General features: G+C 42.1%; 1 protein-coding gene across 2 annotated transcripts in view; it reads left to right on the top strand.

Annotated features, from left to right (window-relative positions):
- The window catches only part of ANO3 (anoctamin 3), a 382,443-nt gene that overhangs the window by 357,533 nt on the left and 12,814 nt on the right, over positions 1–12,096 (top strand). For both annotated transcript variants that reach the window (XM_075129454.1, XM_048853572.2), the window contains exons 21-24: positions 1,348–1,445; positions 4,998–5,143; positions 5,259–5,411; positions 7,062–7,209. In XM_075129454.1, coding sequence (XP_074985555.1) covers positions 1,348–1,445; positions 4,998–5,143; positions 5,259–5,411; positions 7,062–7,209 — 545 coding nt within the window. The remainder of the gene's footprint in view (positions 1–1,347; positions 1,446–4,997; positions 5,144–5,258; positions 5,412–7,061; positions 7,210–12,096) is intronic.

Here is a 12,096-nt window from a genome sequence, read left to right as displayed (position 1 = left end):
TCATTACCTAAGTAAAACACACAGTTTGGATAAATTGAAAGGTTTAAGATTCAGAGACTTGCAGCTCCAAGTCAATAGTATGAATTCAGATTAGGTTGTTAGAGGTCAAATATGGCTTCATTCTGTTGCATGTTTATTGGCTGGTGTGAAATGAGTTGGTGGTACCATCCAGAAGATAAGTGTCCATATCACAACCATTGCCGTTTACAGCAATTTATGGCAGAAAAATTCAATGGGCATGGAGATTTATCCAAATTCTCATTCAAAAAAAGGACCCGTCTTGCATGGTTGGCTATATTGGCAGCACGGTAGCTGAAGCAATAGGCATTACCTTTGCCCGTGCTGTACTACTTCTGTGGGTAGTTTAATTCTACAGGTCCATCAGTGTTACCTTTCAAAAGCATTAAAATTCATTTTAACCACTGTTAAGTAAACCATAGAAAAATACACACCATAGCCCATATTTCCTAGAAATATCTTTAAAGTGCAGAGGTGAAAGCCTGGCTACATTGAAGTCACTGGCAAAACTCCAGTTGATTTCACCCTAGAAATTTAAATATTTCCTCTTCATCCAGGCTGCACATGTAAAAACCAGGGAAATACTTTAAAATATAAGTGTTTTTAAAATATATATTAATACTAGGGCTGTCAAGCGATTAAAAAAATTAAAAAAATTAATTGCGATTAATCGCACTGTTAAATAATAGAATACCATTTATTTAAATATTTTGGATGTTTTCTACATTTTCAAACATATTTATTTCAATTAAACACAGAATACAAAATGTACAGTGCTCACTTCATATTTATTTTTGCTTACAGATATTTGCACTGTAAAAGAAATAATATTTTTCAATTCACCTAATTCAACTACAGTTTGTCTTAGCGATTGGCTCAATAAGAAGTAGGACTGAGTGGACTTGTAGGCTTTCAAATTTTACATTGTTTTGTTTTTGAGTGCAGTTATGTAACAAAAAAAAATCTACATTTATAAGTTGCACTTTCATGATAGAGAGATTGCATTACAGTACTTGTATGCGGTGAATTGAAAAATACTATTTCTTTTTATCATTTTTACAGTGCAAATATTTGTTTTAAAAAATACTATGAAATGAGCACTGTATATTTGGTGTTCTGTGTTGTAATAGAAATCAATCTATTTGAAAATGTAGAAAAACATCCAAAAATATTTAATACATTTCAATTGGTATTCTATTGTTTAACAGTGCGATTAATTGTGATTAATTTTTTTGAATCGCAATTAATTTTTTTTGAGTTAATCACGTGAGTTAACTGCGATTAATCAACAGCCCTAATTAATACGTAACTTTTTTCCTCTTCCTTCAGTGTCATCCTAGTGGCTGTTTGATAGATCTCTGCTTGCAAATGGGCGTTATCATGGTTTTAAAACAAATGTGGAACAACTTCATGGAACTAGGTTATCCGTAAGTTCACTCATTGAGAGCATTATTTTATTAAAATATGACCATACCCTATGCAACTGTAGGAGAAAAAGGAAAAGTCCAAATGTAGGTGAACGGAGATTATGGCTTTTAATTGTAAATCTTAACTAGCTAAGCAGAAGCATATGTGAACAAATACATGTGAACATATTAAATACTAAATGATTTGTTTTAAATCTCTTGGACTTCATACAAGCCCCAGCCCCTGGTTTTCTGATACATGGACGTGAGTACCAAAGTTTGAATCCATATGTGGATCTCAGTGTTAGAGAGTCACTCAGTATTTCCCAAGATAAGGTGATGAGATCTGAAGATTTGGTACAGCTCATTATAGAAAGAGAGGGCCACATGCAGAGTTTGGATCTAGATCCATATTTTACTGAGGATCAGGGATGTTAGGATACAGAGTTCTGGGTCAGACCCCAAATTTGCAACACATGCTGTACTCCAGACTCTGCTGCAGCATATGAGTTTTTAAAGCCATTTACACATGCACATGGACCTTTGTGCACTCTGAAAATTATAAGCAGCTTATTTTGGGGAGGCTACATTTCTGGAGCCCCTTAATCCAATGGCTGCTAATTTGCATCACAGAGTCTACCCCAACTCATGCTGTGGGGTAGCATACTCCAGACAATCTCCGTGAGCACCTACAACACTTTGAGGGCGGGTGGTTTCTGAGGGGCCCTTTGCCCAGAAAACCATAACTTGCATTCTGATTTCTACCCCAGCCCTAATATTGCACAGCACTATTATGGTGGCATGGTAGCTCCACTAAAGTTAAGGCTGAACCAGCATTTCCACTTTAACAGAGTAGAAAAAGTTCTGCAAAAAAAATCTTTCTTTTGGGTTAGAGTATCATATCAAAATACTCATGGTAGACTGTGCACTGCATGACTTTTCTATAACAGTTTGCGCGGGGGGTGAATATTGTTTGAGGTTTGCTATGACTGTTTTATATATGGCCATGTGACTAAAAATTTCAAAATTCCTAATGTTTCCTTCAGACCCCTTTTTTGTAGGAACTACAGTACTTTGAGGAGTGAAACTGATAGCTGTGATACTTTGGTTTGTGTAGACAGGATGCAGTGTTGTAGAAAGTTGAATGTTTTCTGTGTTTATTTTTTATGAGAAATATAAGTTACTGTTTTGACTGAAGACAGTATTCTGGCATCACGTTGGTCAATGCTGAACCTACACCAGTCCTTAGTACTAGGCTCTCTTTTTTGGGGTGTTTCGTGATGCTCATTGAAGCCTTTTTGGTCATGCTAATGTTGAATCACAGTTACTTACTTTTATTTGATCACACTGTCCCCTTGTTCCAGAAGCAGATGAGGTTCAGAATCATGGTTACATTATTCTAATGCTGCTGCTTACCAGAGTCTTTCATCTTCCCTCTAGTTAATTAATGCTGTTTTCCATGACAATGTTGCTCAAGTAAAACCTGAGTGTGCGTGTGGATTTTGGAGCACTTTGAAATAACAGCTCTTGAACCAGAAGCTTTGCTCTCAAGGCAATACTTCCAGAGGGATCCCCTGAAGAATACAGGCTGAGAGAGCCACTAATGTGCCCAACACACATTCTCAGAAAGCTGCATAGAGCTGGACTCAAATTCACAGTCATGAGAGCTGCTTATGTTCCATTCCAGACTTTACCCTGACACTTTTTTTTTCTATGTTGCTTTCCTCAAAAAGGCAGAGTTCAGTTCCATGCAGGTGACATCAGTTTTGGAAGGATAAGAGCCATAGTTTGAGCCCCAGATATGCGCAAGAAAAATTGTTATAAGAACCATAAAATGTTTGTCATCTGACTTTGTGGGGAGGCTCTATCCCAGGAACCTCTTGCTCGGATGACCTCAAATTTGGACCACTAACCCTGCCCCCAGATCCCCACGTGGCAGAGCAATTCATCAAGTTGGTCTCAGCAAGCATGTGGATTTTTGAGCACTTTGGCTGTTAAACAGTAAGCTAGTCTTCACGTTAACTAGAGTGGTGCCCCTGTCCCTCTATAAAACAATCCGTGCTCTGGGACCGAAAAAGGATTCCTCTCACCAGTTTCTTGTTTTGAATGTTAGCTTTACAAACACAAGTGGAGAGCACAAAAGCGCAGTTTGAGAAAACATTAAAAAGACGCTGATCCCCTCCCCTGTAGGATGGATGCTGTAAATAAAGTAAATGGAATTTAAATTATCTAGTCTCTCTAAAATAGCCATTTCAAAAAACTTTTTTCCTTGTTATTGCACCTCCCCCATCAGATGCTGTGGGTTTGTTGTTCCCAGGAACAGCATTAACTGCTGTTCAGCAATAAGGGTTTATGGAATACTTGAGCCTTTTGAATTGTTTCATGTTGTTTAAAATTAATTATCTTTCACAACTTTATTGTGCAGCTTCTAAACGGAACAGTTAGGCCAAGATTTTTAAAATCTTTAAGACATTGGAAGAATATACTACATTTCTTGTGACACATCAAAGTATAGTCCAGAGCTCTAACCTTGAAACCCTGTCCAAAAAGCTGTGTTCGTTGTGTGCCAGCAACCTGATAAAAACTTTTGGGGTACTATACAGTTGCTGCTAGACCTGAAACACTCAATAGAACAAAGGTACACAGGGTATTAGACTTCCTGTCTTCCCAGTTCAGCCAGTATCTTAATTTCTTTATCTCACAAATATTTGAGAACAAGCTTCCTTAGTTTATTATTTCCCCTTTCACAAAGCAGTAGTCTGGGAATTCAGACAAGGCCTTTGTTTATCCTTGAGGCCTTTTCAGCAGCAAAAGAAAGGGTGTGACAAAGGATAAACTGGATTTAGAAATGAATACGAGCAGATTGACAAACCTAATAGAAACACTTTCCAGCACAGTCCCTTTTCAATGAAGTGTGAATTTTGCCTCCCTAAAGTGTGTGTTCAAGTGACTTCCAAACCAGAACACACAATTGCAGTCTCTGATTTCCAGCTGCCCAAGTTGAAATAATACTTAGCACTCACATAACCATTTTCATTCATCTGAGAAGCTTTGTACAATCTTTAGCTGATTTTTATTATTATTAACAACTCCCCCATCAGATAACCATTGCATAGCATCATAAGGGCTGGTCACAATCCTGCCTTATATTTGTGGTTTCACCAAAACCTTGTTAAAGATGCATCCTTGCTACAGGAGAAAACAATATTCTTTAACAAGTACTCTTTCAAGAAGGCTCTGTGACATTAAAAAAAAATCTCTTTAGGTTTGTGCATTGAAAACATCACCCCACTATAAGGGGCCCTTCAGTTGAAATTAAATCCTTAATGTGAAGCTTAAGTTGCATGTAAGGTCTTGTAAAGGCTCTCTGCTCTGGCTTGAATATGATCTTCTAAGAATTTTGAGGAATGCTCGTGAGAAAGTATCTCCACAGGTATGCACTCTCAGGTAGCTTGCAACAGTTCAAAATTGGCCTAGGATGCTAACTCATGATGATATCCGTGAATATTGTAAATTCTTGAACAGGCACCGCCAGTGATATCACAAGCTCGATGATCTGTCTGTCTAATGTAGGTTACTACAGAACTGGTGGTCACGACGCAAGATCAAGAAAGGAGGGCAGTTATTGGAGCATAAAATTTCACTACCTCAATGGGAAAAAGATTGGAATCTGCAGCCAATGAATCTCCATGGCTTAATGGATGAGTACTTAGAGATGGGTGAGCAAATGTACAGCAATATGCAGTTTTCTTATGGAACTCAGCAGCAGTTCAAAGCTTTTCCTTTTTAAGGCTGCATTTGTTTGCATTTTCTAATCTGGCAATCTGTTGTTAGTTTTACAGTTTGGCTTTACCACCATCTTTGTTGCTGCCTTCCCACTGGCACCTCTCCTGGCATTGCTTAACAATATTATAGAAATAAGACTAGATGCTTACAAGTTTGTTACCCAGTGGAGGAGACCTATGCCTGCAAGAGCAACAGATATAGGTAAGATATAGGTAAGAGAGCACAATGATGATGCGCAGTCATTGTACTACCAGCTTGTGTTTTATTCTCTTAAAATGCTAATGCCATGAAAAGTTTAAAAATAACTGAAAGGAAGTGGGTATAACAGGTTAACTACAAATATCAACAATGGCCAAAATGTTAAACAAAAGGAATCTGAAGTTAGGCTTTAAAACCAGATTTTATCATCTAAATAAATGACTTTGTTTTTCAAAAGTACTGAGCACCAACAATTCCCAGTGAGAGTTCATTGTGTTGAACTCTAAAATGTGGCTTTAAAGGCCCACCATTAGGCTACTTCAGTGGTTCCCAAACTTGTTCGGCCGCTTGTGCAGGGAAAGCCCCTGGCGGGCTGGCCCGGTTTGTTTACCTGCCGCGTCCACAGGTTCGGCCAATTGCAGCTCCCAGTGGTCGTGGTTCACTGCTCCAGGCCAATGGGAGCTGCTGGAAGCGGCGGCCAGTACGTCCCTCGGCCCGTGCCGCTTCCAGCAGCTCCCATTGGCCTGGAGCAGCAAACTGCGGCCACTGGGAGCCGAGATCAGCCAAACCTGCTGACGCGGTAGGTAAACAAACCGCCCGGCCCGCCAGGGGCTTTCCCTGCACAAGCAGCCGAACAAGTTTGGGAACCACTGGGCTACTTATTGAAAAAAAAGAAAAAACCTCTGGGCCTAAAATGATATCTAAAATTACTGAATATCAGTGGTTTCAGAGTAGCAGCCGTGTTAGTCTGTATCTGCAAAAACAACAGGAGAACTTGTGGCACCTTAGAGACTAATGCTCAAATTAGTCTCTAAGGTGCCACAAGTACTCCTTTTTTGAATATCAATGGACTTTCAAAGCAGAAGCTCTGCGATGTTTAAGAGCTAAACTGACTGAGTCCTGACATAAGGAGATGATACTCTTTGGCCATAAGTAGAATTCAAGCTGGATTTAAGTCTCTTTTTGCCACTTTTTAGTGGCTTATACTTGGGTCTTCCTGGTTATACTTTTGGCACTAAGTTATACCTTGTTAAAGTTTACAGAGAAAGTGGTCTGCTGCACTGAAGATGTACTATTGATATAATTGAGAATGATCAGGAAGCAGTGATGTTAACATATAGCTGTGAGGGGTTCTCTGAGACAGATTGACAGCACATCTCAAATCACCCTGATAAGGAGTAACACAGGTTTATGATTGGTGTCAGCCTGTGGAATTTCTAGCCTTTCTGCTTGATCTAAGAGTTACTGTAAGTAGGAGACAGTCTTTGTATCCCATATAGTTCAGCAGCATTCACAATAAACATTTTCTTCCCTACTGATCTCCATTATAACAATTCTTTGTTTCCTCGTCTTCACTCTCTTGAAAGGACCATCCTTTTTGAGTTTTATGTACTTACAAGGTAATAGTTTTAAACGGTATCCCAGATTTGGGTGTTTGGGATTTACAGATTGGATCTAAAACTAGAAGGAGCCAATTGTGTGACTCTAGTTCGGACACAGCCCATGATGGCAAAATTCTTGGGAAGTTTAGCTTAATCCAAGTCTGGATCTGAACATAGCTTTTTTGGCACAGTGATTGTGTTTCTCAGTAAACAAGAAAAATAGTATAAAAAGAATGTTCTTATTCTTTCAATTGATTCTTCTTTCTCTTAGGTATCTGGTATGGAATCCTTGAAGGAATTGGAGTCCTGGCTGTCATAACTAATGCATTTGTTATTGCAATTACTTCTGACTATATCCCACGTTTTGTCTATGCATACAAATATGGCCCTTGTACAGATGAAGGATACAGACAGGAAAAGTAATTCAGACGTTTTCTATACATACTTTTTTTTTTTTTTTTTGGCAGACATTAACTTTATCTTGCTGTGGAAGTGAATTTTTCCCCATTGTCCTTCCTGCAATCTGTACATTGGATCAGTAGTATTTTGTCCTTTATAGTTACGCAAACCTGACTGTATCACAGTTTCCTAAGCAACTTCCACAGAGATTTCTACTTAAAATAAAATCATGCTTTTCTTTCCAAAATCCCTTCACCAGAGTGAAATACGGTGACTGGTTTAAACATGAACAGAGGAGATGAATGGGACAAATGAAACATGCACATAGGCTCATGTAAAATTTAAGTATGTAGCAACAAGAACTGATATCTGTAGTGTGTGTTAGCACTTTGGCCATTCAACATTTAATTTGTATAATTTATTATAGCAGAGGAGGAAATGTGAAATAAACAAATTCAGGCTAGTTACAAAAGTTATAGTCCTGGATTTTTCAAGTGCTTTTGATGATCATTTCAGAAAAAGACGGTTCATAACCCTAACCTGGAAATTATGCAGACAGACTGCTGAGATAAGGATAAAATTGTATTTCACATGGGGGAGAAGTTTTCAAAAACTTTGTGTCTTTGAAGTTGTTTTCTTTCTCAAATAAATAATCAAACATGAATTTGAATCAAAGTTACATACAAGATGTCATAAATATGAAGGGTAACCACCTTTCTGTATACAGTGCTATAAAATCCCTCCTTACCTACGCTGCTAAGAATAAGCTTAGGGGGTCTTTCATGCTGGTTCCCACATCTGTACCCTGGAGTTCAGAGTGGGGAAGGAACCCTGACATGGTGGCAGAGCGGTGGGATCATTTTGAACCAGAGATCATTTTGAACCTAAAGCACAGACTTGAAGAGGTTTTTTTTAAAGCTGAGAGCAGCTAGAGGGTTTTCTGTCTATTTGCCTGGAGACAGAGGTATTAGTTTTTTTACAAAGGGATTTTTCTTTTTTGAGCTGGAGTTTTCTCTACCCTAAAAGCAGGGTAGTTAACCTCCTGCAGGGAAATTCACAAGTTTTGGGGGTTTTTTTCCTAACTATCCGATATAGCTAAAGTTAAGCACAAGAAAGCAGGAAAATGACTACCAGTGAAGCAGCTAATAAACTAGAGCTGGCCAGATTCGAAGCTGAAGAGAAACCAAAAGACCATGAATGCCAGGTGGCCTTAAGGCACTTGGAGATGGAGGCAGAAAAAGCCAGGGTGGAGGCAGAGGAAGCGGCCCACAAGAGAGCTGTGGAGGAGAAAGAAAAAAAGAGGAAGCATGCTCTGGAGATTGAGAATGCAAGAATATACCAACCAACCCTAGCAATCCTTCTCCAGGTACCACTTCCCAACCCAGAAAGTTCCCCACCTACAGGGCAGGCGATGATACCGAGGCCTTCTTAGAAAACTTTGAAAGGGTTTGCCTTGGATACAGCATCTCTACAGACCAGTACATGGTAGAGCTGAGGCCGCAGCTCAGTGGACCCTAAGCTGAGGTGGCGGCTGAAATGCCTAAGGAACCCATGAACTGTTATGAACTTTTTAAAACCCAGGTGAGAGTCAGAATGGGGCTAACACCCGAGCATTGCCGTCGGCGGTTCAGAGCCCTAAGGTGGAAACCAGACGTGTCATTTACCCAACATGCCTACCACATTGTGAAACATTGGGATGCCTGGATATCAGGAGCAAGTGTTAAATCTCCAGAAGACTTGCCCTTCCTAATGCAAATGGAGCAGTTCTTAGAGGGTGTTCCTGGGGAAATAGAAAGGTACATCCTAGATGGGAAGCCCAAAACTGTAATCAAGGCGGGGAGATTGGAGCCAAATGGGTGGAGGTGGCAGAAAAGAGAAAAACTAGTAGCAGTTAGAGCGAATATCAGAAGGGGCAACCCGAAACAAAACCCTATCACCACGGGCAACCCAAGATCCCACCTACATCCCAAGGAAAACCTCAGACACCTTACCGTCCCACCATACCATTCTCCAGCAACCCACTTCTCCCCAGCGACCAGTCAACTGGGCAATGTTTTAAATGTAATGAGCTGAGGCAAGTGAAGGCCAACTGCCCCAAGAACCCCAACAGATTACAGTTCATTGCACTGGAGTCACACCAAAGGTCCTCAGGCCCAGGTGCCTCCCAGATACCCTTAGAGTGAAGGGAAACTGTGAGTGTGGGCGGGAAGAAGGTTATAGCATGGAGGGACACTGGAGCACAGGTGTCAGCTATCCATCAATCCTTAGTGGACCCCAACTTGATCAACCAAGAGGCCCAAGTGATGATTCAACCCTTCAAGTCCAACTCTTTCGATTTGCCTACAGCCAAGTTGCCTGTCCAGTACGAGGGCTGGTCAGGAATGTGGACTTTTGCAGTCTGTGATGATTATCCCATTCCCATGCTGCTGGGGGAAGACTTGGCCAACCATTTAAAGCTGGCCAAGAGGGTGGGAATGGTCACACGCAGCCAGACTAAGCAAGCTTCCACACCTATCCCTGTTCCTGAGCCTTCCACCAGGGCCCTGTCTGTGTTACCAGAGACCCAGATGGAGGTGGTGGAACTGGATCCCCTGCCAACAACTGCAATGGCCGCAGTGGATCCAGTCCCAGACACCCAGCCAAAGCCAGTCCCCGAACCAAAACTGGCAAAGCAACCAGCACCAGAACCATTGCCAGCACTGAGTTCAGTGCTTGCAAACCCATCTACAGCTCCAACACCAGGGGGCACCACCGAGCCTGCACTAACAGCAGCAGCAGATGAGCCTACACAAAAGGCTCAGCCAGAGCCTGAAATACCCCACAGTGCACCAGCAGAGAGCGGTTCACCATCAACAGAAACAGCACCATCACCGGCATCGCTTCCAGAGGGACCAAGCCCAGGTCTACAATCCAGTGAGGAACTGATGTCTCCAGCATCAAAGGAACAGTTCCAGGCCGAACAGGAAGCAGGAAGCCTCCAGAGATCTTGGACGGAGGCACGGAGCAAACCACTGCCTCTCAACTCTTCTAATCGATCCCGGTTTGTTGTAGAAAGAAGACTTTTATATAAGGAAACTCTTTCTGGTAGGCACCAGGAAAACTGGAATCCTCAGAGACAGTTGGTAGTTCCAACTAAGTACCGGGAAAAGCTCTTGAGCTTAGCCCACAATCATCCTAGTAGCCATGCTGGGGTGAACAGGACCAAAGACCGTTTGGGGAGGTCATTCCACTGGGAGGGAATGGGCAAGGATGTTTCTGCCTATGTCCGATCTTCTGAGGTATGCCAAAGAGTGGGAAAACCCCAAGACCAGATCAAAGCCCCTCTCCAGCCACTCCCCATCATTGAGGTTCCATTTCAGCAAGTAGCTGTAGATATTCTAGGTCCTTTTCCAAAAAAGACATCCAGAGGAAAGCAGTCCATATTGACTTTCATGGATTTTGCCCCCCCAGTGGCCGGAAGCAGTAGCTCCAAGCAATATCAGGGCTAAAAGTGTGTGCCAGGCACTAACAGACATTTTTGCCAGGGTAGGTTGGCCCTCCGACATCCTCACAGATGTAGGAACTAATTTCCTGGCAGGAACTATGGAAAGCCTTTGGGAAGCTCATGGGGTAAATCACTTGGTTGCCACCCCTTACCACCATCAAACAAATGGCCTGGTGGAGAAGTTTAATGGAACTTTGGGGGCCATGATACGTAAATTCATAAATGAGCACTCCAGTGATTAGGACCTAGTCTTGCAGCAGTTGCTCTTTGCTTACAGAGCTGTACCACATCCCAATTTAGGGTCTTCACCATTTGAACTTGTATATGGCCGCGAGGTTAAGGGGCCATTACAGTTGGTGAAACAGCAATGGGAGGGGTTTACACCTTCTCCAGGAACTAACATTCTGTACTTTGTAACCAGCCTAAAAACACCCTTCATGCCTCTTTAGCTCTTGCTAAAGAAAACCTAAAAGATGCTCAAAAGAGCAAAAAGCCTGGTATGATAAACATGCCAGAGAGCGTTCCTTCAAAGTCTTAAAGGCGCTCCAGGCCCATAAAATGGAAGCATCGTGGGAAGGGCCATTCACGGTCCAAGAGCGCCTGGGAGCTGTTAATTATCTCATAGCATTCCCCACATCCAACCAAAAGCCTAAGGTGTACCATATTAATTCTCTAAAGCCCTTTCATTCCAGAGAATTAAAGGTTTGTCAGTTTACAGCCCAGGGAGGAGATGACGCTGGGTGGCCTGAAGGTGTCTACTATGAAGGGAAAAGCGCTGGTGGTGTGGAAGAGGTGAACCTCTCCATGACCCTTGGGCGTATGCAGCAACAGCAGATCAAGGAGATGTGCACTAGCTACGTGCCGACGTTCTCAGCCACCCCAGGACTGGCTGAACGGGCATACCACTCCATTGACACAGGTAATGCTCACCCAATTAGATCCCAACCTTACCGGGTGTCTCCTCAAGCTAAAACTGCTATAGAATGGGAGAGCCAGGATATGCTACAGATGAGTGTAATCCACCCCTCCGTCAGTGCATGGGCATCTCCAGTGGTTCTAGTTCCCAAAACAGATGGGGAAATACGTTTTTGCATGGACTACTATAAGCTAAATGCTGTAACTCACCCAGACAACTATCCAATGCCACACACAGATGAACTATTGGAGAAACTGGGATGGGACCAGTTCATCTCTACTTTGGACTTAACCAAGGGGTACTGGAAGGTACCACTCGATGAATCCGCCAAGGAAAGGTCAGCCTTCATCACGCATGTTGGGCTGTATGAATTTAATGTGCTCCCTTTCGGGCTGCGGAATGCACCCACCACCTTCCAAAAACTTGTAGATGGTCTCCTAGCAGAATTGGGAGAATATGCAGTCGCCTACCTTGCCAATGTGGCCATATTTTTGGATTCCTGGGCAG

Source organism: Caretta caretta, chromosome 6 (assembly GCF_965140235.1).
Source record: "Caretta caretta isolate rCarCar2 chromosome 6, rCarCar1.hap1, whole genome shotgun sequence".
Lineage (NCBI taxonomy): Eukaryota > Metazoa > Chordata > Testudines > Cheloniidae > Caretta > Caretta caretta.
This window is presented reverse-complemented; position numbering and strand designations above follow the sequence as displayed.